Source organism: Leptonychotes weddellii, chromosome 7 (assembly GCF_054177405.1).
Source record: "Leptonychotes weddellii isolate Sample4059 chromosome 7, ASM5417740v2, whole genome shotgun sequence".
Classification (NCBI taxonomy): domain Eukaryota; kingdom Metazoa; phylum Chordata; class Mammalia; order Carnivora; family Phocidae; genus Leptonychotes; species Leptonychotes weddellii.
This window is the reverse complement of record NC_138375.1, coordinates 102,847,909-102,871,959: the sequence shown is the minus strand read 5'-3', so window position 1 is coordinate 102,871,959 and position 24,051 is coordinate 102,847,909. Positions and strand designations below refer to the sequence as shown.

Below are 24,051 nucleotides of genomic sequence, written 5' to 3'. Positions count from 1 at the left end.
CGCCTGGGTGGCTCAGTTGGTTAAGCGACTGCCTTCGGCTCAGGTCATGATCCTGGAGTCCCAGGATCGAGTCCCGCATCGGGCTCCCTGCTCGGCAGGGAGCCTGCTTCTCCCTCTGACCCTCCCCCCTCTCATGTGCTCTCTGTCTCTCTCATTCTCTCTGTCTCAAATAAATAAATAAAATCTTTAAAAAAAAAAATAAAAATAAAACAAAATTAAAAAAAAAAAAAAAAGCCATATATAAAATACCCAGAGCTAATATCATTCTCAATAGGGAAAAACTGAGAGCTTTTTCTCTACAGTCAGGAACAAGACAGGGATGTCCACTCTCACCACTGTTATTTAACACAGTACTGGAAGTCCTAGCCTCGCAATCAGACAGGAAGAAGAAATACAAGGCATCCAAATTGGCAAGGAAGAAGTCAAACCTTCACTATTTGCAGACAACATGATATACTATGAAGAAAACCTGGAAGACTCCACCAAAAAATTGCCAGCACTGATACACAAATTCAGTAAAGTTGCAGACACAAAATCAACATACAGAAGGAAAATCCAAGATGGCAGAGGAGTAGTAGACCTTAGTTTTGTCTGGTCCCAGGAATTCAGCTAGATAGCTACCAAATCATTCTGAACACCTGTGAACTCAACCAGAGAACTAAGAAAAGAACTGCTGCAACTCTACAAATAGAAAAGCGACCGCTTTCTGCAATAATGACAAGACGGAAAAACTCACCTCAAAAAAGAGAACAAGAGGCAGTACTGTCAGGGACCTAATCAGTATGGATAGAAGTAAGATGTCAGAACTAAAGTTCAAAATAACAATTATAAAGATAGTAGCTGGGCTTGAAAAAAGCAAAGAAGACACTGGAGAAGCCCTTTCTGGAGAAATAAAAGAACTAAAATCTAATCAAGTCGAAATCACAAAGGCTATTAATGAGATGCAATAAAAAATGGAGGCTCTAACTGCTGGGATAAATGAGGCAAAAGAATTAGTGATACAGAAGACCAAATGATGGAGAATAAAGCTGAGAAAAAGAAATATAAATGGCCCCCTTCCACACGATCACACTGAGCTAGTACCCGAGCCTGGAATCGGGCCGCAACCTCAGCCTCGCCTGCCGCCTGCCACCTGCCACCGCCTCTGGACCATGGACCCCCGCAAAGTGAGCGAGCTTCAGGCCTTCGTGAAAATGTGTAAGCAGGATCCAAGCGTCTGCACACCGAGGAAATGCGCGTCCTGTGGGAGTGGGTGGAGAGCATGGGGGGTAAAATACCACCTGCCACTCATAAAACTCTATCAGAAGACAATATGAAGGTAGAAAAAACAGTAAGAAGGTGGAGGAAAACATAAAGACAGATGAACCATCAAGTGAGGAAAGTGATCTAGAAATTGACAATGAAGGTGTGATTGAACCAGATACTGATGCCCCTCAAGAAATGGGAGATGAAAATGTAGAGATAACTGAGGAAATGATGGATCAGGCAAATGATAAAAAAAGTGGCTGCCACTGATGCCCTAAATGATGGTGAACTACAGAAAGCCATTGACTTGTTCACAGATGCCATCAAACTGAATCCTTGCTTGGCCATTCTGTATGCCAAGAGAGCCAGTGTCTTCATCAAATTACAGAAGCCAAATGCTGCCACTTGAGACTGTGACAGAGCCATTGAAATAAATCCTGATTCAGCTCAGCCTTATAAGTGGCGAGGGAAAGCACACAGACTTCTGGGCCATTGGGAAGAAGCAGCACATGATCTTGCCCGCTTGTAAACTGGATTACGATGAAGATGCTAGTGCAATGCTGAAAGAAGGGGGCCCAGAAAATTGCTGAACATTGGAGAAAGTTATGAGTGAAAACGTGAAGAGCGAGAGATCAAAGAAAGAACAGAAAGGGTTAGGAAGGCTCAGGAAGAACATAAGAGAGCCCAGAGGGAGGAAGAAGCCAGACGACAATCAGGAGCTCAGTATGGCTTTTTCCCAGGTGGCTTTCCTGGGGGATGCCTGGAATGGCAGGAATGCCTGGGCTCAATGAAATTCTTAGTGATCCAGGGGTTCTCGCAGCCATGCAGGATCCAGACGTTATGGTGGCCTTCCAGGATGTGGCCCAGAACCCAGCGAATATGTCAAAATATCAGAGCAATTCAAAGGTTATGAATCTCATCAGTAAATTGTCAGCCAAATTTGGAGGTCAAGCATAATGCCCTTCTGACAAATAAAGCCCTTGCTGAAGGAAAAGCAACGATCACCTAATGGATGTCGCAATAATATAAACCAGTGTACCTCTGACCTTCTCATGAAGAAAGCTGAGGTGCTGTGAAGAGAATCCCTACCCCTCTGCCCCACATGCAGCTGAAACATTCTATAGTGGTTTGCCATTAGGTATTCATTCAGATAATGTTTTCCTACTAGGAATTACAAACTTTAAACACTTTTTAAACCTTAAAAATATTTAAAAACATATTAAAAGGGTGTGTTAGTCCCTACATTTTTCTTTACTAATCATTTCAGTTTTTTTCCTTTGGATTAATTGGGCAAGGAAGATACTTCAGTGTGGAAGATTTATTGCTCAGTTTGAGTGAAATAAAGGTTTATTAGTGGGAGGCAAATATAACATTTAAATAGATTAAAAAAATATATATAAACAACTACTGGATCATGAGGGGAGAACTCAAAACATAGTGATAGCATAAAGCAAGACAATATTAGAATAATTGGGATCCCAGAAGAAAAGCAAGGGGAGAGAGAGAGAAGGGCAGAAGGTATACTGGAGCAAATTATAGCAGAGAACTTCCCTAGCCTGGGGGAGGAAACAGGCATCCAAGTCCAGGAGGCACAGAGAACCCTCCTCAAAATCAATAAAAATAGGTCAACAACCAACATATAATAGTAAAACTTAGGAGTCTCAGAGACAAAGAGAAAATCCTTAAAGCAGCTTGGAACAAGAGGTCCATAACCTACAATGGTACAAACATTAGACTGGCAGCAGACCTATCCACAGAGACCTGGCAGGCCAGAAAGGACTGGCATGATATATTCAGGGTGCTAAATAAGAAAAATACGCAGCCAAGACTACCTTATCGAGCAAGGATGTCATTCAAAATAGAAGGAGAGATAAAAAGCTTCCAGGACAAAGAGAAACTAAAAGAATTTGTGATCACTAAACCAACCCTGCAAGAAATATTAAAGGGGATCCTTTAAAAGAAAAGACAGCCCAAAAGTAACACAGACCAGAAAGGAATAGAGACAATTTACAGAAACAGTGACTTTCCAGGAAATACAGGGGCACTAAATTCATATCTTTCAGTAGTTACTCTGAATGTAAATGGGTTAAATGCCCCAATCAAAAGACACAGGTATCAGATTAGATAAAAAAGCAAGACCCATCGATATGCTGTCTGCAAGAGACTCATTTTGGGCCCAAAGACACCTCCAGATTGAAAGTGAGGGGGGTGGAAAACAATTTACCATGCTAATGGACATCAAAAGAAAGCTAGGGTAGCAATCCTTATATCAGACAAATTAGATTTTAAACCAAAGACTGTAATATGAGATGAGGAAGGACACTGTATCATAATTAAAGGGTCTATCCAACAAGAAGATCTAACAATTCTAAATATTTATGCCCCTACCATGGAAGCAGCCAATTATATAAACCAATTAATAACAAAATTAAAGAAACACATTGATAATAATGCAATACTAGTAAGGGACTTTAACACCCTACTCACTGCAATGGACAGATCATCTAAGCAGAAGATCAACAAGGAAACAAGGGCTTTGAATGACACAATGGACCAGATGGACTTCACAGATACATTCAGAGCATTCCATCCTAAAGTAACCGAATACACATTCTTCTCAAGTCCACATGGAACATTCTCCAGAATAGATCACATACTGGGTCACAAATCAGGTCTCAAGCAGTACCAAAGATTGGAATCATTCCCTGCATATTTTCAGACCACAAAGCTTTGAAACTGGAACTCAATCACAAGGGGAAATTTGGAAAAAAACCTCAAATACATGGAGGCTAAAGAACATCCTACTAAAGAATGAATGGGTCAACCAGGAAATTAAAAAAGAATTTAAAAAATTCATGGAAACAAATGAAAATGAAAACACAATTGTTCAAAACCTGTGAGATATACCAAAGGAGGTCCTAAGACAGAAGAATATAACAATACAAGCCTTAAGAAACGAGAAAGGTCTCAAATACATAAACTAACCTTATACCTAAAGGAGCTGGAGAAAGAACAGAAAATAAAGCCTAAACCCAGCAGAAGAGAAATAATAAAGATTAGAGCAAAAATCAATGAAACAGAAACCAAAAGAACAGTAGAACAGATCAACAAAACTAGAAGCTGGTTCTTTGAAAGAATTAATAAGATCGATAAAGTCCTACCCAGACTTACCAGAAAGAAAAGAGAAAGGACTCCAATAAATAAAATCATGAATGAAAGAGGAGACGTCACAACCAACACCGAAGAAATACAAACAATTATAAGAACATAATATGAGTAAACTATATGCCAACAAACTGGGCAATCTGGAAGAAATGGATGTATTCCTGGAAACTTATAAACTACCAAAACTGAAACAGAAAGAAATAGAGCCATAACCAGACCCATAACCAGCAAGGAAATTGAAGCAGTAATCAAAAATGTCCCAACAAACAAGTGTCCAAGGCCATTTGGCTTCCCTGGGGAACTCTACCAAACATTAAGAATTAATACCTATTCTTCTGAAGCTGTTTCAAAAAATAGAAATGGAAGGAAAACTCCCAAACTCGTTCTATAAGGCCAGCATTACCTTGATCCCAAAACCAGACAAAGACCCCACCAAAAAGGAGAATTATAGACCAATATCCCTGATGAACATGGATGCCAAAATTCTCACCAAGATACTAGCTAATAGGACCCAACAGTACATTAAAAAGATTATTCACCAGGACCAAGTAGGACTTACTCCTGGGCTGTAAGTGTGGTTCAACATCTGCAAATCAATCAATGTGATACACTACATTAATAAGAAAAAGGACAAGAACCATATGATCCTCTCAGGAGATGTAGAAAAAGCACTGGACAAAGTACTGTATCCTTTCTTGATTAGAACTCTTCACAGTGTAGGGACAGAGGGTACACACCTCAAATCATAAAAGCCATCTATAAAAAACCCACAGTGAGAATATCATTCTCAATGGGGAAAAACTGAGAGCTTTTCCCCTAAGGTCGGGAACATGGCAGGGATGTCCACTATCATCATGGTTGTTCAATACAGTACTAGAAGTCCTAGCCTCAGACTAGCCAATCAGACAACACAAAAAAATAAAAGGCATCAGAATCAGCAAAGAAGTCAAACTCTCACTCTTTGCAGATGACATGATACTCTATGTGGAAAACCCAAAAGACTCCACCCCAAAATTGCTAGAACTCACACAGGAATTCAGCGAAGTGGCAGGATATAAAATCAATGCATAGAAATCAGCTGCATTTCTATACACTAAAAATGAGACAGAAGAAAGAGAAATTAAGGAATTGATCCCATTTACAATTGTACCCAAAACCATAAGATACCTAGGAATAAACCTAACCAAAGAGGCAAAGGATCTGTACTCAGAAAACTATAGAATACACATGAAAGAAATCGAGGAAGACACAAAGAAATGGAAAAACAGTCTATGTTCATGGACTGGAAGAACAAATATTGTGAAAATGTCTATGCTACCCAAAGCAATCTACACATTCAATACAATCCCTATCAAAAAACCATCAACGTTTTTTACAGAGCTGGAATAAATAATCCTAAAATTTCTATGGAACCAAAAAAGAACCCGAATAGCCAGAGGAATGTTGAAAAAGAAAAGCAAAGCTGGTGGCATCACAATCCCGGGCTTCAAGCTCTATTACAAAGCCGTAACCATCAAGACAGTATGGTACTGGCACAAAAACACACACACAGGTCAGTGCAACAGAAAAGAAAACCCAGAAATGGACCCTCAACTTTATGGTCAACTGATCTTGAACAAATTAGGAAAGAATATCCAATGAAAAAAAGACAGTCTCTTCAACAAATGGTGTTGGGAAAATTGGACAGCCACATGCAGAAGAATGAAACTGGACCATTTCCTTACACCATAAACAAAAATAGGCTCAAAATAGATGAACGACTTAAATGTGAGACAGGAATCCATCAAAATCCTAAAGGAGAACACAGGCCTCAGCCACAGCAACTTCTTCCGAGACACATCTCCAAAGGCAAGGGAAACAAAGGTAAAAATGAACTATTGGGACTTATCAAGATAAAAAGCGTTTGCAAAGGAAACAGTCGACAAAACCAAAAGACAACTGACAGAACGGAAAAAGATATTTGCAAATGTCTTATCAGATAAAGGGCTAGTATCCAAAATCTATAAAGAATTTATCAAACTCAACACCCAAAGAACAAATAATCCAATCAAGAAATGGGCAGAAGACATGAACAGACATTTCTCCAGAGACATACAAATGGCCAACAGATCTATGGAAAAATGCTCAACATCCCTAGGCATCAGGGAAATACAAATCAAAACCACAATGAGATACGACCTCACACTGGTCAGCATGGTTAAAATTAACAATTCAGGAAACGACAGATGTTGGCAAGGATGCGGAGAAAGGGGAACCCTCCTACATCGTTGGTGGGAATGCAAGCTGGTGCAGCCACTCTGGAAAACAGTATGGAGGCTCCTCAAAAAGTTGAAAATAGAGCTACCTATGACCCAGCAATTGCACTATTGGGTATTTACCCCAAAGATACAAATGTAGTGATCCTAAGGGGCACACGCACCCCAATATTTATAGCAGCAATGTCTACAATAGCCAAACTATGGAAAGAGCCCAGATATCCATAGACAGATGAATGGATAAAGAAGATGTAATATGTATGTGTATATATACACATACACACACACACACACACACACACATATACATACACACATACATACATATCCATACACACAATGGAATACAACTCAGCCATCAAAAAATGAAATCTTGCCATTTGCAATGGCATGGATGGAACTAGAGGGTACTATGCTAAGCAAAACAAGTCAGAGGAAGACAATAATCATATGATCTCACTCATATGTGGAATTTAAGAAACAAAACAGAGGATCATAGGGGAAGAGAGAAAAAAATAAAACAAGATGAAATCATAGAGGGAGACAAAGCATAAGAGACTCTTAATCATAGGAAACAAATTGAGGGTTGCTGGAGGGGAGGGGATAGGAGGATGGGGTAACAGGGTGATGAACATTAAAGAGGGTCCGTGATATAATGAGCACTGGGTATTATCACTGACCTCTACCTCTGAACCTAATAATGCATTATATGTTAATTAACTGAATTTAAATTTAAAAAAAGAACACAGTAAGACTTGTATAGATGGGGAAATTTTAATCATATTTCCCCCACCCTCTCCAAAGGGTAGAATAACTAAATGGATTTTGAGACAATGAATCTAGGAAGAAACTATTTGCCATGCTTAAAGTTTAGATGTGAAAAACTTTTGTATTCATCATTAAAGAAAAACTGACAAACCAAAACAACCCAAAACAACAAAAAACAAAATCAATATATAGAAATATTGCATTTCCATACACCAGTAATGAAGCAGCAGAAAGAGAAATCCAAGGAATCAATCCCATTTACAATTACACCAAAAACCGTAAGATACCTAAGAATAAACCTAACCAAAGAGGTAAAGGATCTGTACTCTGAAAACTATAGAACATTTGTGAAAGAAACTGAAGAGGACACAAAGAAATGGAAAAACATTCTATGCCATTGATTGGAAGAACAAATGTTGTTAAATTGTCTATACTACCCAAAGCAATCCACACATTTTATGCAATCCCTATCAAAATACCACCAATATTTTTCACAGACCTAGAACAAACAATCCTAAAATTTGTATAGAATCAAAAAAGATCCCGAAGAGCCATAGGAATATTGAAAAAGAAGAGCAAAGCTGGAGGCATCACGATTCCAGACTTTAAGCTGTATTACAAAGCTGTAGTGATCAAGACAGTATGGTACTGGCACAAAAACAGACACATAGATCAACAAAACAGAATAGAAAACCAGAAATGGACCCACAATTATATGGTCAACTGATCTTCAACAAGCAGGAAAGAATATCCAATGGGAAAAAAACAGTCTCTTCAACAAATGGTATTGGGAAAACTGGACAGCCACATGCAGAATGAAACTGGACCACTTTATTACACCATACACAAAAATAAATTCAAAATAGATTCAAGAGCTAAATGTGAGACAGGAAACCATCAAAATCCTAGAGGAGAACAAAGGCAGCAACCACTTTGACCTCGGCCGCAGCAACTTCTTATTAGCTATGTCTCCAGAGGCAAGGGAAACAAAAGCAAAAATGAATTACTGGGACTTCATCAAGATAAAAAGCTTCTGCACAGCGAAGGAAACAATCAATGAAACTATAAAAAACTTAAAAAAAAAAAGGGTTAGTATCCAAAACCTATAAAGAACTTACCAAACTCAACACCCAGTAAAACACATAATCCAGTAAAGAACTGGGCAGAAGACATGAACACACATTTCTCCAAAGAAAACATCCAGACAACTAACAGACACATGAAAGATGCTCAACATCACTCATCATAAGGGAAATACAAATCAATACCACAACGAGATACCACCTCACACTGGTGAGAATGGGTAAAATTAACAAGTCAGGAAACAACAGATCTTGGCAAGGATGCAGAGAAAGGGAAACCCTCTCACACTACTGGTAGGAATGCAAACTGGTGCAACCACTCTGGAAAACAGTATAGAGGTTCATCAAAAAGTTAAAAAGAGAACTATCCTACAATCCAGCAACTGGACTACTAGATATTTACCCAAAAGATACAAAAATACTGATTTTAAGGGACACATGTATCCCAATGTTTATAGCAGCATTATCAACAATAGCCAAATTATGGAAAAAGCCCAAATGCCCACTGACAGATGAATGGATAAAGAAGTTGTGGTGTATGTACACACACACACACACACACACACACACACACACAGGAATGTTACTCAGCCATAAAAAAGAATGAAATCTCGCCATTTGCAATGATGTGGATGGAGCTAGAGTGTATTATGCTAAGCGAAACAAGTCAGTCAGACAAAGATAAATGTCATATGATTTCACCCATATGTGGAAACAGAACAGATGAACATAGAAAAAAAGAGAGAGAGGTAAACCATAAAACAGACTCGGGGCATGGCTCAATCAGTTAAGCGTTGGATTCTTGGTTTCAGCTCAGGTCATGATCTCAGGGTCATGAGATCGAGCCCCACACTGGGCTCTGTGCTCAGCGCAGTCTGCTTAAAATTATTTTCCCCCTCTCTCTCCCTCCCCCTCTGCTCCTCTCCCCTCACTCTCTCTCTTTCTCTAGCTCTTAAATAAATAAATAAATAAATAAAATCTTAAAAACAAAACACAAGACCCTTACCTACAGAGAACAAACTGAGGGTCACTAGAAGGGAGATGGGCAGGGGGATGGGCTAAATGGGTGATGGTTATTAAGGAGAGCACTTGTTGTGATGAGCACTGGATGTTTTATGTAAGTGATGAATCACTAAATTCTACTCCTGAAACTAATATCCCACTATATGTTAACTAAGTGGAATTTAAATAAAAACATGAAACAAAAAAGAAAAAAAGATCTAAAATCAGTGATGTAAGGTTCTACTTATGAAGCTCAAAAAAGAGTAAAACCAAAGAAAGTAGAATGTATAAAATAATACAGAACAGAAATTAACAAAATAGAAAAAAGACAAACAGAAGAGAAAATTAATAAAGCCAAAATCTTTCTTTGAAAAAAACAGAAAACTCCCAGTTACAACGAGAAAGGAAACACCAACCACCAAAATCAGAAATGAAAATGGGGTTCTCACTATAGATAATATAGATGTTAAAGGGACAATAAGACTGTATTTATGAAAACTTTATGCCAACCAATTTGCCAGATTAAATGAACAAATTCAATGAAAAGTATCTTACTAAACTTGAAAGAAGATGAAACAGAAATTTTCAATAGCACTATATCTTTCAAAGAAATTGAATTCAGGAGGAGGGAGCGAGATGGCAAAGTAGGAAGATCCTGAGCTTACTTCCTCCCATGGACATACCAACATCACCAACTACATACAAAACAACTATCTCTGAAGACAAACTGAAGACTACCAGAACAGATCTTATACAACTACAGATATAAAGCCACATTCAAGATGGTGGGAGGGGCAGAGATGTGATCTAGTCAGGACCCACAGCCCCTGCACAGTGATCTCCTGCAGAGGGATAGCACAAACATACAGGCCCTCAAAGAGGAACAAGGGGTCCAAGCCCCACATCTGGATCCCCAGTCAAGAAACATGCATGGGAAAAATGAGTCCCCATTACAAACGGCTGTGAAAGCCAGTGGTGCTTACATATGGGAGACCCAGAAGGCAGTAGGACACTTAAAGGACAGGTGCATAATGTCACTCGGTCCCAGTTCCAGAGCAGAGGCAGCAGTTGGACAAGCACCTGGCTTACACGGAAAGGAGATCCATTCACCAATTTTAGGACATGTGCCACAGGGGCAGGGATCTGTTAGAACATTCTCCAAAGAGTATAGTGTTAACAGACACTTTTTTATTCATTTCCCTTCTCCCCAGCTGGCCCAGCCTGGCAGCAGCCATTTCTAACACTCTACCTACTGCGCTAGCACCAATCATCTGGCCGCAGCCTCCCTCTGCAGACTTCACCAGCCCAACTTGCCTGCTCCAGCCTGGCACCCCCCAAAGCTGTTCCCACCTGGCCACACCTGGACGTGGAGGCGGCTGTCCCAGAGTCCCAGCCTCCCCATTACCCCATCCCCGCCAAGCAACCTCCATCCCAGGGGAAAGAGCCGAACACGAAAGGACCTGCGATAGTCACAGCCGGACCTCACCGCCAACCACACGGGAGGCCTATCCCATCCACACACATGCCCACCAGCTGTTGCTCCAGGACTTCACAGCCAACTGCATGAGGGGCCAACCCTGCACATGAGCATGCTCACAGCAGTTATGGCCTGGACTCTCAGCCAGACGTGGCTAGGCTTCACAGAAGCTGCACATCCACATCCACAGGCACATCCACAGCTGACGTGGCTAGGCTTCACAGAAAGCTGCACTGGGGAACGGCCCTGCACACCAGTGAGTCCACACCAAGTGCAACCCAGCTACAACAGGAGGGTACCTGCAGCCCAAACAGGGGAGACCACTAGGGCACCTGGCTCAAGTAATGAGGGGTTGGGGGGTGGGGTCGCACAACTGGACCTGACAGGATACCTTCTGCATAAAGCCACTCCTTCAAAACTGGAAGGAAACCATCAACAGAATGAAATGCACCCTATCTACTAAATGAGAGAAGACATTTGCAACTGATAAAACAGATAAGGGGCTAATATCCAAAATATATAAAGACCTCATACAGGGGCGCCTGGGTGGCTCAGTCATTAAGTGTCTGTCTTTGGCTTGGGTCATGATCCCAGGGTCCTGGGATGGAGCCCCACATCGGACTCCCTGCTCAGCGGGAAGCCTGCTTCTCCCTCTCCCACTCCCTCTGCTTGTGTTCCCTCTCTCGCTGTGTCTCTCTTTGTCAAACAAACAACAACAACAAATCTTAAAAAAAAAAAAAATGAACTCATACAACTCTATCAAAAAAAAATCCAATTGAAAATGGATAGAGAACCTAAATAGACATTACTCCAAAGAATACATACAGATGGCGAACAGACACATGAAAAGATGTTCAACATCACTAATCTTCAGTGAAATTCAAACCAAAACTACAGTGAGATATCACTTCATACCTGTCAGAATGGTGAGTATCAAAGACAAGAAATAACAAGGTCAGCAAAGATGTAGAAAAAAGGGAAAACTTGGGTACTGTTGGTGGGAATGCAAAATGGTGCAGCTGCAATGGATAGTCTGGAGGTTCCCCCAAAAATTAAAAATAGAAATACCATACAATCCAGCAATTGCACAGCTGGGTATTACTGGAAGAAAACAAAAGCACTAACTAGAAAAAATATATGAATCCCCTTGTTCACTGCAACATTACTTACAACAGCAGAGATATGGAAACAACTTAAGGGTCTATCAATAGATGAATGGACAAAGAATATATGGTATAAAAATATACAATGGAATACTATTCAGCCATTTAAAAAATGAAACCTTGCCATTTGGGACAACATGGATGGACCCAGAGGGTATTATGCTAAGTGAAGTTGAGTCAGACAGAGAAAGACAACTATCAAATGATTTCACTTATATGGGGAGCCTAAAAACAAAACAAAAAAAAAACAGAAACAGACTCACAGATACAGACAATAATCTTGTGGTGCCACAGGGGAAATGGGCAAAATAAGGAAAGGAGATAAAAGGCACTAACTTCTCAGTTATAAAATAAATAAGATGGGAATGCAATGTACACTATAGGAAATACAAGTGATAATAATGTAACAACTTCGTATGGTGACAGATGGTAGCTAGACTTATAATGGTGATCACTTCCTAATGTATATAAATGTTGAATCACTATGTACACCTGAGAATAATATTGTATGACAACTGTACTTCAATTAAAAAAATGAATTCATTATCAAAGAAAACTACAAACCCAATGGTTTCACTGGTGAGTTCTATCAACATTCAAGGAAGGAAAAACAGTACTCATATACAAATTTTTGGGTGTTTTAGAAAGTAGAGAACACTTCTCAACACATTTTATGAGGTCAACATAAGCCTAACACCAAAACCTGAAAACAAAACTACAAATAAGCTATGAGGCTGAAAAATTTAAAACACACTTCAAAATAAACGTGAGACAACAAAAGCATATAAAAACCTATAGGGTATGACCAAAGTGTTACTCATATATGAGTTATCTCAAGACTTCAAGGATGGTGCAACATTTGACAATGTGTCATTATAATTCACTACATTAACAGAAGAACATAGAGAAATTATGTGATCATCTCAATAAATAGCAGAAAAGCATGTGATATTCACCATTTAAAATTAAGACAAAAATTCTTGACAAACCAAAACTAGAAGAGAACTTTTTAAACTCATAAAGTATACCTACCAGAAAATTATAGTAAATATTAAACTTGATGGTAAAACCTTAGAAATACACAGAATAATAAAGTAGAATTATACAAACTAACATGGGGAGACTCCAAAATATATTTCTGAATAAAAGAAGTTGCAGATATTTACAGTAGTTTAAAAACACTCAGACATATTTCTACGATTTTCTGTAGGAATATACACAGGTATATAAATACATAGAACTAAGATTTGCAGAAAACACATCAGCCTGATAACTTCTGAGACCAGGTGAGGACCAGGACTGGAGTAAGTACAAGTCACAGGGTGTGGTTAAAGGAGATTTTAGTCTTATCTTCCATGTTTCTATTTATTACCAGGAGAATGTTGTTTTTTATGAATAGCTTAGGTAACTAAAAAGTAATTTTAATACCATAAATTTAAATTTAACATAGTACTGTAAGTCCTAGCCAAAGCAATTAGAAAGGAAACAAATAAAGATATCCACATTGAAAAAGAAGTAAAACTGTCACTATTTGCACATTACATGATATTATGTACAGATAATACATCTAGAAAACCCTAAAGACTCTACCAAAAAACTGTTGGAACTAATGAACAAATTCAGTAATGTTACAGGGTAAAAAATCAGTATACAAAATCTGTGGTTCTATACCCTAATGATGAACTATCAGAAAGAGAAATTAAGAAAACAATCTCCTTTACAATTGCATCAAAAAGAATAAAATACAGGGGCACCTGGGTAGCTTAGTCGGTTAAGTGTAGGACTCTTGATTTTGGCTCAGGTCATAATCTCTGGGTCATGAGATGGAGTGCCACATTGGGCTCCACACTGGTGGTCATGGAGCCTGCTTAAGATTCTCTCCCCCCACCCCCCCAAAAAAAGATTCTCTCTCTCTCCTTCCCTCCACCCCACCCCCACCTTCCCCAGGCTGGGGGGGGGGGGGAAGAATAAAATACACAGAAATAAATTTAACCCAGGAGGTGAAAGACCTGTACCCTGAAAACTGTAAGACATTAACAAAAGAAAGTGAAGAAGAAACAAATAAATGGAAAGATATTCCATGTTCATGGACTGGAAGAACTAATACTGTTAAAATGTCCATACTACTCAAAGCAATCCAAAGATTCAGTGCAACTCCTTTCGAAATTTCAATGGTATTTTTCACAGAACTAGAACAAGTAATGCTAAAATTCATATAGAACCACAAAAGACCCCAAACAGCCAAAGCAATCTTCACAAAGATGAGCAAATCTAGAGGGATCATGCTCCCTGATTTCAAAGTATATTATAAATCTCTAGTAACCAAATAGTATAGCGTTAGCATATAAACAGACAGATAAATGGAAGAGAATACAGAGTCCAGAAATAAACCTGTATTTACATGGTCAAATAATTTATGACAAAGGAGCCAAGAATATACAATGGGGAAAAGATGGTCTCTTCAACAAATAGTGGTGGAAAAAGCGGGCAGCCTCAAGCAAAAGAATGAAACTGGCCTACTATCTTACACCATACACAAAAATGAACTCAAAATGGATTGAAGACTTGAATTTAAGGCCTGAAACCATAAAACAAACTCCTAGGCGATGAGGAAAATACAGGTGGTAAGCTCCTGGACATCAGTCTTCACAATAACTGTTTTATTTCATCTAACACCAAAAGTAAAAATAAATAGTGGGACTACATCAAAGTAAAAAGCTTCTGCACAGCAAAGGAAACCAACAACAAAATGAAAAGGCAACCTATGGAATGGGAGAAAATTTCTGCAAATCATATATCTGATAAGGGGTTAATATCCAAAATATATAAAGAAATCCTACAACTCAACAGAAAAAAAAAAAAAAAACACACACAATCCAATTTAAAAAATTGGCAGAAGACCCGAGAAGACATTTTTTCCAAAGAAGATATACATATGGCCAACAGACACATGAAAAGATGCTCAACATCACTAATCTTCAGGAAAACTGAAATCAAAGCCACAATGAAGTATCACCTCACACCTGTTAGAATGGCTATTCTGAAAAAGACAAGAAATAACAAGAGTTGGCAAAAAATTAAAAATAGGGATAACTGGGTGGCTCAGTCAGTTAAGCATCTGCCTTCAGCTCAGGTCATTATCCCAGGGTGCTGGGATGGAGTTCGGAAGTAGTCTCCTTGCTCAGCAGGGAGTCTGCTGTTCCCTCTGCCTGTCACTCCCCCTGCTTGCGTGCTCTCTTGCTCTCTCACTCTCTGACAAATAAATAAATAAAATCTTCTAAAAAAATTAAAAACAGACCTACTATATGATCCAGGAATTCTACAGCTGGGTATTTATCCAAAGAAAATGAGAACACTTACTAGAAAAGATATATGCACCCCTATGTTCACTGCAACACTATTTACAACAGGCATGACATGGAAACCATTGAAGTGTCCATCAATGGATGAATGGATAAAGAAATCATGGTGTGTATATATGTATACACACACACACACATATATAGACACATACAATGGAATATTACTCAGCCATTAAAAAGGAAACCTTGCCATTTGAGACAACAAAGATGAACCCTGAGGGTATCATGCTAAGGGAAAGAAGACAGAGAAAGGCAAATAACGTATGATTTCATTTATATGTGGAATCTAAAAAACAAAACAAAATAAAACAAGCTCATAGAGAACAGATTGATGGTTGCCAAAGGTTGCCAGGGGCTGGAGGGTAGGGGGTGGTTATAAGATAAGTAAGATCTGGGGATGTAATGTATAGTGTGGTGACTACAGGTAACAATACTGTATATATGAAAGTTGCTAAAAGAGTAGATCTTAGAGTCCTCATCACAAGAAAAAAAATGTAACTATGTATGGTGACCAATGTTAAATAGATTTATTGTGGTGATCATTCTGCAATATATACAAATATAGAATCATTATGTTGCACATGTAAAACTAATATAAGTCATTATACATCAATCAATAATAAATAGGGTCTACGCAAAGTGGTCCCTTGTACTGGATGGACAACAAAGATGATTACACTACATGATAAAAATTTTAAAAACACTGGAAATATATATAAAAACTTTTTTTAAAGTATATTATTATAGGTAAATATTTTACTAGTTCTTTTGTGCCTTTTAAGTTTAGAGACCATAAAATCACTTTCTTTGAAGGCCATTTATTAATACATCCTGGGACTGAATTGACCCCATTTAGCATATCAGGTAAATCTGCAGGATGCCAATTGTTTACCAACATCCTGTATTATATTAGAGTGAAATAGAGACTTTGGCAGATATTCTTTCTCTCCTTGTATTCCTTTTTGGAACTGAACAAATTAGTCCTAAAGCCACCTGCCTTTACCTGAATTTTCACTAGGTCCCACCTGTTTTCTTTAGACTTTTGGTTAGGATTTCACCTTCACTCTCGGGAAAAGAAGCGGAGAGCAGTTTCCGGCCTGAGGAAATGGCACCAACACATTTCTTAATAAACACTTAGGGATGTGAAGATACTTGCAAGATTCTTGTAGTTTGCATCCACTGGAACTAAGCGGGGTCTAAACTTGTCCTAAGTGGGTGTGTGTGTAAATACACGAGCGAATGGAGAAAGTAAAGGGGAAGACAGGGCTTCCCTCAGCTCTACGCACCTCTGATTCAGCCAGCTGGGGTCAAAAAGGAGCAGCACGGACGCCGCCGGCAACAGGCTCCAGGGGAGTACCAGGGCCCCGGAGCACCGAACTGAAGGCGGAGAGCGAGGAGGGGCGGGACGGCGTGGCCTCCGCTCCTCCCCGGGCCGGGGCGGGCCCGAGACCGCGACCCACCTCTCCCGCGCTGCCTTCGTCACAGCGCCGCGGGACAGCCATGCTCGGCCGCCTGCTGCGGGGCCTGTGGCAGCGATGGCGCCGTTACAAGTACCGCTTCGTTCCTTGGATCGCGCTGAACCTAAACCACAACCCGAGGTGAGAGGGCGAGACCGGCAGAGCAGGGCCACCTTCTTTCAGCCCCACGACGCCACCCGGGCCGCTGAATCGGAGGCAAGAGGGCCCTAGGTGGGCGGAGCCTCCGGCGAGCGGAGCTTCAACCGGACAGAGCTTCAGGCGGGCGGAGCTTCTGGCGGCCCGGGGGCCCGAGGCGGGCGGGCCCGCGGTGGGTGGAACCCGAAGAGGGCGGGGCCCGAAGTGGGCGAGGCCGAGGTTGGTGGAGTCCGAAGAGAGCTGGGATACTGACGAGGGCGGGGGGCCTTAGGAGGGTGGGGCCTGTGGCCTAATCTCCCATGGTACCCCGCGCTGCCAGACTTGCGAGGCGGGCGTTGTCCGCGGGCGGAGGCGCGTGTTCTCTTTTGGAAGTCAGTGCTGACCCGGGCTTCTGTCCCGGCAAAAAAGAAGAGGCTTTTGAAAAAGAACAAAGCTCTTACGGCGTGAGAGTGCGTGGTCTTCTCTCCGCTAAGGCATAGTTAGGAGCTTGAAATTCCTTAGAGAAGCCAAACCGAGGTTTATCTGGTGAAAGCAGCCCAGCTTGGCTGTGAGGATAGCAGCTTGGACTGACGCATAAAAACGAGCAAAATGCCACTAAAAGCACGTCGGCGTGTTGGGTTTAGAATAGTCTTTGCCTGAAGACAGGGATCTAGCTGCGTGGGTGGCCGGGGAGTCAGTGTCGTTGCCGGCTCTAGTAAGTGGCGTGCTAGTGATCTAGAAGAAGTTCACGTAATGCTCACTGAAATGGGCACACTAGCGCCACTGAAAGCCAGTTAATAACCAGAGAGCTTTTCCAAAGTTTCATTCGGCGGAAAAATGAATTCAGGGCCATCCTTACTATAGAATTGTGAGGCGGGAATTGCTTTCTTTTTGTTAAGAATTAAAAATAATACCATTATGCAAATAAAAATGATGCAGCCATTAAAGAAGTAGGTACTCCCTGGAGAGAATGTGACAAAGTGTATAATGTTAAATTTGTCTTTGAAATTACACACCTATAAAAAGAGCCATTCCAATATGAGGATTCTTTTTTTTTTAAAGTTTTATTTATGTATTCATGAGAGTCAGAGAGAGAGAGAGGCAAAGGGAGAAGCAGGCTCCCCGCCTAGCAGGGAGCCTGATGCGGGACTCGATGCCAGGACCCTGGGATCATGACCCGAGCCGAAGACAGATGCTTAACCATCTGAGCCACCCAGGCGCCCCTCCAATATGAGGATTCTTACGTGATGTTCACATAATGGCTCTGTATGTAGTGGAAAAATACTAGCTCTGTTTCAAACGGCTTATGGCTCTTCCACTTAACAGCTTTAGGATGTTGGGCAAGCTCCCCAACATCTCCAAGCCTCAGTTTCCCTGTCTGCAAAAAGGCGATAGTGAATGTAAGCACCCAACAGCATTTGGTACACTTAGAGCTTTCACAAATGTTGGCTATTGTTAACTTGGGTAGGTATTGTCCGGAGTTAGGTCACTAGAACTACCCCCAAACAACTCTTTTCTGAACGTCTTAGTTTCATCGTATTCAGACACAGGAGAATAATCATCATTAAGGCCAGTGACTCAGAAGGCATGAAGCCTGGCTTTTGTCAGTTGAAGGGTAGTGAACAGAAACTTTTCCTGTTTTCAGGACCCTCCGATATGTTCCAGAGGAATCCAAAGACAAAGTTATCTCAGATGAAGATGTCCTAGGAACATTACTGAAAGTTTTCCAGGCTCTATTCATAAATGATTTCAATAAGCAATCAGATATCTTGACTATGCTTCCAGAAACTGTTAAATCAAAATATCACGACCTACTGTCAGTTCAACATCCAAGGGTGAAACCGCTTGAATACAGACATGAACAGCAAAATACCTTTAAACCAGAAGAAATTCTTTATAAGACATTGGGTTTCAGTGTGGCCCAAGCAACTAGCTCATTGATTTCTGCGGGAAAAGGTGTCTTCGTTACCAGAGGATTGGTACCAAAAGGCGCAGTTGTATCTATGTATCCTGGTAATGGCACAGTTAGTGCTTTGCCAAGAGTTTCCTATTTATCGACTAATATAAGTTCAAGTAAACACATGGTCCTGTAATCCTTCGAGTAAGGGGTTGAATTGGAAACTCAGATTTCCACAGATTTTTAAATCCTGATTTGGAAATTAACCATAAATTATTTTATGTGTTAGAAAGCATCCTTGAGTATTTGTTGGGATAAATGCACTTTTAAGGAAATTTTTGTAGCTAATGTTTAAATGTGGACCATAGTATGGCCTACTTTGATAAGATTAATTACTTAGAAAGCACTAGAGAATAAGTCAGTTGGCTTACATAATTGGTAACTAAAGGTAAAAATAGTATGGGTTAAAACAGGAAAGACAGAATTTAAACCCATAAGTCACTGGACAAAGACCTTCCTGCCATTTCTACACTTTGAAAGTAAAGCAGCTTCTTTGCAAAAAGGTCATTGACTAGAATGTTCAGGAGAGTATGTTATTTGTTAAACTAAGGTGATATTATTTGGTGTAGTACAAAAATGTGTGAATGTTTAAGTCAGACCTATATTTTCAAAAAGTCATTCTGCTATTTTCTAATTTTACATCCTTAAGCAAGAAAGTTGGTTTCCTCCTACACAACTAACCTAACTCTGTAAAGACTAAATAGAACAAGCCAGCAACAAATGAATACTGAAACAAATTTCATAAAATAGCATGCCTGGAACATAGGACAGGCCCAGCAAATATTTATTTTGTCCTTTAGTCCATTGCCAGTGAAAGGAGAAACAACCTGAATGTCAGACTCATTTATTCCCATTCTGTCTGCATTATTTTATCGGTTATTAACAAAATACATTTCTCAAAAGGCTTTTTAATAGATGTCAAATCACAGCCTACTTTAAAAAGCAAAACCAAACCAAAACAAAAAAACCCCACAACTTTGTAAAACTGAACCTCAAATGTGGTGTTCACATTTTAATTAACCAAGATAGTCACATTTTATTTTGCTGTGTGAACAAGTTGGTCCTCCGCTCCTTACTATTGAGCACTCTTCAAAGGAGGAAAGTAGCCAAAGAGAATGTGATAATCTGGACTGGAGGTGAAATATTAGAAAAAAGGTAGAGAAATTAAATTTTTCATGTTATATATATGTTCCAGAGAAAGGTCCTTATGATGTTTATGATTTTTACATGTTGCTGTGTCTTTATCTTATTGTATAATAGGTACAGTATATCAGAAGTATGAGCCAATCTTTTTCCAATCCATTGGAAATCCATTTATTTTTAGATGCTTGGATGGGGTACTCATTGATGGAAATGACAAAGGAATATCAAAAGTTGTATACAGGTAAGTTAGTGCCCATGTTCAAATTTAATAGAGGACCACAGCAAAATGTTTATGACCACTAGCCTTTTCATTTTCAATAAAAATCTGTTTAAGCAGTTGCTAAGTAGCCACTCAGTTGCCCTATTGACTAGATAAAACTTCTTTAAGAAAAAAAACTTTTTTAAAGAGAAACTGGACTTGTCAGTTCTAGGGTTAATTTTGTCCTTTTGGATTTTATTGTAAGATATAAAAGAATAATCCCTTAGCTAATTCTTTCACCTGTTTCAGATCTTGCAATGGAAGGGATCGACTTGGTCCTTTCAAAATGAGTGATAGTACATGGCTAACATCAGAAATTTGTAATCCACTGGCTGTAGGACAGTATGTCAACAATTGTTCAAATGGTAAGTTGGCATCATGGGTCTGTGAAACAAGATATAAATACAGCAGTGGTAATTTTCCTCTTTTGCCCTGTGACTGAGTGCGAGAGGCAGTTAAATTTAACATCTCAGCTATTCAAAGCCCATAAGTAAACTATAACATTGTGGGAGCAGGTATCAAAGAACCTGGGGAAGTAGTGATATACATTAGTTGAATAACTTACTGTTTTTCTTCTGGTTTTGCAATAAATATAGGCAATTGATAACTGCTCTTCTGATCATCATTATTTTAGCATTTTTTAAATAGTTAACTTAGAAACCATTCTGTCAGTGCCTCGGTAGAGCCTAATAGGTTAAACTAGGCTGGTATCCCCTTTCTGTTGCTGTGTGCCTGAGTCACTTACCTTCCCATAGGGCTTGACTTGCCCAAAAGTTTAAATTTGATCTGGCTACATTTAGCATAGGTTTTGGTGTTAGGGAGTTGTGAACTTGAAACCTGACTCTTCTACTTAACCTTTAACCTTTCTGAGCCTCTGTTAATAATAGGGGCACCTGGGTGGTCAGTCCGTTGAGCATCCGACTCCTGATTTCAGCTCAGGTCATGATCTCAGGGTTGTGATATCGAGCCCCAAGTCGAACCCTGAGTTGGGCTCTGAGCTAGGCAGGCAGTCTGCTTGAGATTCTCTCCCTCTGCCCCTCCCCCCACTCACACATGTGCGCTCTCTAAAATAAATTTTTCAAAAAGTAAATAATAAAATACATATATTATATATATATAATCTAGTAATGCCTGGAACATAATAGTGATTATTTGAGCATGTTCTTCTAATTTAGAAAACTACACATCAAGTGACGTAATTCAGTACTGTTTTCCACGACCTTATAAAATGACTGTTACTAAAAATTATATACTTATTCCTAGACAGAGCAGCTAATGTCTGCTATCAGGAATTTGACGTTCCTGCAATTTTCCCTGTAGAGCTGAAGCAATATCTTCCGAACATTGCATACAGCTGTGACAAACAAAGGTTCGTTTTTTTTCCTCTCTCCTGTCTTATGCTGTACTTAAAAAAACACCTATTTTCTAGGGTGCCTGAGTGGTTCAGTCAGTTACCGACTCTTGGTTTTGGCTCAGGTCATGATCTCAGGGTCCTGGGATTGAGCCCTGTGTGGGGCTTCACACTCAGCTGCTCGGCGAGGAGTCTGCTTGTCCCTCTCCCTCCCCCCTCTGCTCCTCCCCCAGCTCCCGGGCCTCTCTCTCTTTTGCAAATAAATAAATAAGTAAACCTTTAAAAAAAAAAAACACAACTTGGGGTAATTTTTTTAGTGAAAAATTATGACTTAAATTTTGATTTTCATCATACCTGAATGTGTTAATGTAGGCTTATTTGAAATTTAAAATTTTCCATTAACCTAGCTCATTCTGCTTCTTATTACCCATTTTACCCATTTCTGTGTGGTACTTAAAAGAATCAACCTTAAAATTTTTTTCAAGTGATTCTGTTATTTTTCTCCTTACAAAATCTTCAAATACATTTTTACTTTAGTCGTTTTAAGGATCATGTTCTTCATTTCACTTGAGAGTACCCAGTTGAACAAAAAAGGCCAAATTACACTATTAGTTCTTTTGCCTATTTCATTATTAGGCTTGGAAACTTAACAATGAAAACAAGGTAAATATTCAGAAGATACATATTTGTAATGTAAGGTTTATTTTCTGTTCATTAAGTGGAAAGTCTACTGAAAGTATTCAAGTAACAATTTCTACATAAAAGTACTCCTGTAGAGTTCTTTATCAGCAGGGCTATAAGAAGGTATAATCATTATGTTAGGACAGTTACTAGCAAACTGTACTTTGTATGGGCCCCATTAAATCGTCCTTTTAAGATGAATGAGATTTAAAACTTAGACTGTTTTCTTTACTTAAAACTTGAGAACTTCTCTGTCTCTATTCATGTGTGTTTGTATAGCTAACAGTTGGGGGTTTTTAGCCGTATACTCTGGAGTATAGTGTCATTACTGTTCAAGTATAGGAAACGTTAACTGAGTAGGAACATTGAAGGTTACATATGTCTTACAGTGTCCATAAAAGTATTTTTTTAAATTCCAATTTTTTTCTTTTTTTTGAGAGGGAGAGAAAGAGAGATAGAGGATGGGGAGAGGGAGAGAGAGAATCATAAGCAGGCTCCATGCCCAGTGTGGAGCCCAACACGGGGCTCGAACTGACAACCCAGAGATTAAGACCTGAGCAGAAATCAAGGGTCAGATGCATTTAACCGACTGAGCCACCCAGGTGCCCCAAAATTCCAATTAATTTTAAGTAATGTTTCCAGCTTTGCAGAATCCAAAGATACAAATTAATTTTAAAATGTTAAGCTATAATAAATGTCATTTTAAAATGCTTTTGTGATACCAGTTTTGGGAGCCTGAACATAAAAACAACATATTCAGAAGAACTCGTCAGTTGTATAAAGTTAACTGATTTGTGCTCTTTATAAATGATATGGAGTAGACATAATGTACTTTACCTTCATCAGGGAAAATAAATAAATAAATAAATTTTTAAATAAATAAATAATAAAATAACTCCATCAGGGATAAGAGCTATTTCCTCATGGAAGGCAAATAACTAGGACAGTAGTAAGAAATTTGAGTAAAATTGTGTCTATAAAATCTATATTGGTTATATTAAAAAATGAGCTTGGATCTGTTAATACTTACACATTTTGTATATTTTTCTTTTTGTTTTCAGCCCACTTCGATGTGTCATTCTTGTAGCACTCAGGGACATCAAACAAGGAGAAGAGCTTTTTTCAAACTACTATACAATTGTCAGCTAACTATGAACTAGAAATTAGGTTTTCTGCTATTGAGTTCATTCTAAATGTTTTTTGTTCATCATATCTCTGAGTTCTACCTATACAACAAATATTTTGAGGCCTAATTGGAGTGGGAATTTTTTGTTTTTATTGATACTGTTTTTATGATAAAAGCTCTTTGCTTCATTACAATTTCAAATTGTCATACAATTCCGATCTTAATTGGCTTTCCCCTAAATATACAGTAGCTTATTAAATTAAAACCTACTGCCTGAACTTAAAATTTCAAATGTTCTTTTATTTTGTATATCTCTGTGGTGGTTTATAAAATTCCAGCCAAGCCATCATCATTTCTTGCACTGTTGATTTGTACAAACTTCTGTAAAAACTATTTTTATGTAATAAACTAAAGCAAAAAATA

The 24,051-nt window shown here is 39.2% G+C and overlaps 1 protein-coding gene, 1 long non-coding RNA gene and 1 pseudogene across 4 annotated transcripts in view; 2 read left to right on the top strand and 1 right to left on the bottom strand.

The window, feature by feature from the left end:
- The window catches only part of LOC145722716 (uncharacterized), a 70,570-nt gene extending 53,630 nt beyond the window's left edge, over positions 1-16,940 (bottom strand). The window contains exon 1 of the long non-coding RNA XR_014147190.1: positions 16,806-16,940. This is a non-coding gene — a long non-coding RNA (uncharacterized LOC145722716). The remainder of the gene's footprint in view (positions 1-16,805) is intronic.
- LOC102727129 (hsc70-interacting protein pseudogene) lies at positions 1,147-2,625 on the top strand (annotated as a pseudogene).
- Positions 16,941-16,997: 57 nt separating the features above from the next.
- Positions 16,998-24,051, top strand: SETD9 (SET domain containing 9). 3 transcript variants are annotated; one of them, XM_006740376.3, is made up of 6 exons: positions 16,998-17,117; positions 18,757-19,124; positions 20,329-20,452; positions 20,720-20,835; positions 21,734-21,839; positions 23,564-24,051. In XM_006740376.3, the coding sequence occupies exons 1-6, from the start codon at positions 17,020-17,022 to the stop codon at positions 23,649-23,651; spliced, it is 900 nt and encodes a 299-aa protein (XP_006740439.1). In that variant the 5' UTR covers positions 16,998-17,019; the 3' UTR covers positions 23,652-24,051. The 3 variants fall into 3 exon arrangements, with proteins under 3 accessions (XP_006740439.1, XP_030891526.1, XP_030891527.1); XM_031035666.2 differs by having other exon boundaries at positions 18,757-19,184; XM_031035667.2 differs by lacking the exon at positions 21,734-21,839 and having other exon boundaries at positions 18,757-19,184.

Bases quoted from the DNA above. Each gene is read 5' to 3' on its own strand.
- SETD9 (XM_031035666.2), top strand. From the start codon at position 17,020: ATGCTCGGCCGCCTGCTGCGGGGCCTGTGGCAGCGATGGCGCCGTTAC. The intron at 17,118-18,756 runs GTGAGAGGGCGA...TCCTGTTTTCAG, and splicing joins AACCTAAACCACAACCCGAG to GACCCTCCGATATGTTCCAG. The intron at 20,836-21,733 runs GTAAGTTGGCAT...ACTTATTCCTAG, and splicing joins TGTCAACAATTGTTCAAATG to ACAGAGCAGCTAATGTCTGC.